Below are 4,513 nucleotides of genomic sequence, written 5' to 3' on the forward strand. Positions count from 1 at the left end.
GAGGATTAGCGCTATAATAGTATAAGCAGTAGCTCTTTACTATAGAAAAGGCAGCACTAACTATATCTATAAAAGCGTAGACTAAACGCTTAAAAAAGAAGTTTAGTATTAAGAGATACAAAGTAAAGAAATAACTGAACGAAAACCGGTATATCGCGAGGGACAACTATAAAGATAAGCCAGTTAGAAAATTCGCTATAGAATGCTTTAAATATATATATATTTAGGGAGATACTACTAAGGAGCAACGTCTAATACGCCTATACAACTACCTCTATTTAGTACTTCGCTAGTTATATCTTAAACTAGATATAAATATAAAGATAGGTATATTTATTAATATCCTTGACACCAAAGTATATATCGTTAGAGATAAGCTCCACTAGGATATCGCCGAGGGCTATATTATCGGCTACAATCGTATTACCAACAATGTAGATATAGAGTACAACGACGAGAGACAAGGAGACGACTAGGAGGATAGTAGAGCCTTCTAGATAGGAAGAGGTAGAAGAGGATATTATAGTCCTTAGAAAAGAGATAGGGATAAACCTTAGTAACTTAGAGACAATTAGCGTAGAGATAGTAACTAAGTACAACTATTTAGTAACCGAAACTTTTATAGTATAACTAGATATAGAAGAGGATATCGACTATTTAACGATTGTAGAAGAGGACTTAGACTGTTTAATAGCTAGAGAAGAAGCAACAATAGCAACTAGGGAAAACGACCTTGACGACTCCAACGAATTTAGATATATATACGTAAGAAGCAGTTTAAAGACGGTACTTTTGTATATTATAGCGAGATTATAGTGATAGGAGACTATAAAGACGCTAACCTTTATTGTAAAATGCTAGAGAAGACTAGGTATATTCTTATCGACGAATATAATATAGAAGCTAAGGACGAAGAATTGGAAGATAAGGAAGCTAATAGTTTTTACTACTTATATTATACCCTTTGCTAGCCTAGACCAAGTTGGAATAAACTACTACGATAGTTCCTATAGATTTAGCAATGTACCGTCTATAGTAGAGTCTTTATAATATATCGTAAGCTTTTCGAATATATAGCTAACAATAGCGACGAAGATAAGTACAAACCTATATAACCTTAAACGGACCACTAGTACGACCTTAGTGATAACGAAGACAACTTTAAGGGTAAGGTAGCAAACTTTATATTGGCTAAGGGACAGATCGTAGAAGTATAGCTATATATACCGCTACTAAAAGCATTGGACAAGCAAGCTATATACCTTATAGTTAGTATTAGCGTAAACCTAAGCGAGCTAGGTATAGAGGTTTACTTCGACATAGGCAGTAATACCAACCTCGTCGATAAGGAGTTTATCTCTAAGTGGGCTAAAAACCTGTATTAGATTGATATAAAGCTATACTTTGTCAAAGGCGTTGGAGCCTATACCGAAGTCAAGAAGTAAGTCGAGTTTGACTTCTATATCCAAGGAATTGTCTATAGTACCAACGTAGAAGGCTACTTCACTATAATAGCTAACGTCGTTGAAGGTTTAGAAGCAAAACTGTTGATTAGAATTAACTTTATACTCTATAATAGAGTAAAGATTGACTTCAACATATCTACCTGTTACTTCTAGTCTATTTATAATATAAAGGTGAAAGTATATATAGAGCGGAGAAGGATAATCTAGAAGGTGAAAGCTACGAATATAGTGACGGTCGTACCTATAATAGAACACCTAATCGAGACTACGTTCGAGCCTATAGATACTAATAACGACAATTTAGGTAGCTAGAAATATAAGCTCTACTTTGCTTTATATATCAAGGGCATTTTAAATACTATCGTAGATATAAAGAGCGTATACTAGGCCGTTGTAAGGAACAACATTGCTCGCCCAATTACCATTGTCGAAGAATAGTACATTAGACACCTCCTCTAGTATAGCCTAGAGGAGGATATTTAAATAATAGTATAGAACTTTATATAATAGACCTAGGATAACGTTACAAACAACAAATGTATATAAATAACGACGACTATATAATAGAAGCCTAGCGGTAAGGAACTGATAACGGAGACATTGACAGAGGATAAGCGTAAGCTACCTACTAAGCAGGAATTCTATACGCTATCCTATAGTATCGAGAAACTAGACGACATCCTATATATCAAGTCAGTAGCAGGGGTAAGTGTTTGTAGTAGGGACAAACGGTATATAGAAGAAATGAAGGTACTGCTAGATAAGTATAACGTCTTCTATAACTATAGCATTATTCCTATACTAGAGGATTAAAAGATGAGAATTCCACTTATCGACGGATAGTAGAATTAGCTTAAGCCTGTTCGGATCTACCTACTAAATACCAAGGACTAAGCGATCGTCGACGAAGAATATAATAAACTATATACGTAAGGAAAGATAGACTTTATAGACTAGCCAACTCCTATCGCTTGCCTAGTCTTTATAGTCTACTACATAGTTGCTGGAAAAACGAAAGGCAAAGCTGTAGTGGACCTCTAGCCTCTAAATACGTTGGTGGTACCAGATATATACCTATTGCCTAACTAAGATGACATTATAAATATAATAATAGGCAACACCATCTTTATAGCATTTAACGCCTCTAGATTCTTCTTCTAGCTTTTAGTTGTAGAAGAATACTATAACTATATAGTGGTTATTAGTCCTAGAGGTTTAGGACGCTTAAACGTTGTACTAATAGGATTTAAAAACTTACTAGCTTTTATATAGCGCTTTATAGACCACTTGTTCTATAAGTATAAGCACTTTATATACGCCTATATCGACGATATTATTATCGCTAGTAAGAATATAGAGGAGCACCTTAAGTACATTAAGACGGTTCTCAATATCTTCGATAAGGTATATATTTACATTTCAATAGAAAAATCCTTTATAGCCTACCCGTCAATAAGACTTCTTAGCTATATAGTCAATGGCGAAGGAGTGGCTAAAATAGACAACAGGATCACTATATTTAAGAAACTTAAGTTCTCCAACACCCTTAAGACCTTAGAACAGTACCTTAGTATAGCTAGATAGCTATATAAGAGTATCCTATAGTATATAGCGAAAGCGTAGCCTCTATAGGACTATAAAACCAAGCTCCTTGCCTAAGGGAGAGTGAGCGAAGACCTTTCAATCGCTAAGTCGAAGAACGCTAGGAAAGCATTTACTTCGAACACTAAATTCGAGCCTACGCTAGTGGAACTAAAGTCTTTTAGGTTGCTATAGGAACATCTATATAAGTAGTACTTCCTATATTATCACCGTTCTAATAAACCACTGTTCATTAAGCTCGATATAAGCGGCAAAGGATATAGAGTAATCGTCTTTCAACTCTATAGCGAATAGGATAGTACCAGTATCCCTAGCTAAGATATCTCGAGTAGTAAGATCTAGCCTATTATATTCCTATCCCAACTGACTTCCAACGTAGAAAGGAAGTATAGGAGTATAAAAGTAAAAGTCGCTACTGTTGTATAGGCAGTTAGGAAGCTCTAGAAGATAGTATAGTTAAACCAATATCCTATAAACATTCTAATAGACTATATAGCAACTAGAAGCATTGTAAAATATATATCTCTTACTACTATAGACCTTACGAAAGCCAACCTAAAGCTCGCTAACGCTATAAACTGGTTGTCCTAGTTTGACCTTAACATTTTCTATATACTAGGAAAGCTCAACGTTGTACTAGACGCCTTATCACGCCTATCGACCTTCGAGGAAGACGCCTTTAACGAAACCTAAGATACTACTAATGAACTAAAGGACATCTAGTCCACTATCTAGATCGACACTAAGGAATGCTACGCTATAGACACTAGCACCTTCGAGCTAGTCATTAGTAATGAGTTTAAAGCTAAGCTAACTGCGGCCTACCCCGACGACTATAGGTACAATAAGATTATTAGGAGCCTCTATAAAGCGGAGGAATATAACGTGCTAGCCTTATAGCGTCTGCAGATAAGCGTACGATGTTCTATTCAACTACCTTAAGGAAAGGAAAAGGAGAAGTATAGGCTACGGTCCTTATGCGCAGAGTTTTTAAAGGCTCGCTAAATGAGTTTAGGCCAACGTTATTCTGGGCGTAAGGCGGGCCCGCCATGGGTCTGCCCCAAGGCCGCTATAGATCCTAGGCGCAGCCCTATATACCTAGCCCAGGTATAGCCCAGTCTATAACATACCCCCCCCGCCCTGTTAAGTAGTCCAGTTAGGTTATATACAACGCTACGTCGAGCATTGGCATAGTCGGGTTCGGGGTAGCTGCCTACTAAGGCCTTGCTATTTGTAGCCGTCCTATTGCCTAGGCTCGAGTTGTTTATTTATATCGCCCTAGCAAGTCGCTAATTAGCCCCTTCCTCGCCTTGTACATTTGTATAGAGCAACTGCACTATATTGGGTATACCTACTAATTATATACAATTCAACCCTATTCGTCGCTATTAAAACCCCTTTTCTTATATAACCTAACTTTCTTATATTTCCCTCCTATACTCAAT

The 4,513-nt window shown here is 36.6% G+C and overlaps 1 protein-coding gene across 1 annotated transcript; it reads left to right on the top strand.

The window, feature by feature from the left end:
- Window positions 1-2,777: 2,777 nt before the first annotated feature.
- Window positions 2,778-3,050, top strand: THITE_2039230 (uncharacterized protein; the record flags this gene model as incomplete). The annotated part of the gene is made up of 1 exon (XM_003649332.1): window positions 2,778-3,050. A coding segment is annotated over one exon (273 nt), but the record flags the coding sequence as incomplete, so codon positions are not given.
- Window positions 3,051-4,513: the final 1,463 nt, after the last annotated feature.

Source organism: Thermothielavioides terrestris, chromosome 1 (genome assembly GCF_000226115.1).
Source record: "Thermothielavioides terrestris NRRL 8126 chromosome 1, complete sequence".
Classification (NCBI taxonomy): domain Eukaryota; kingdom Fungi; phylum Ascomycota; class Sordariomycetes; order Sordariales; family Chaetomiaceae; genus Thermothielavioides; species Thermothielavioides terrestris.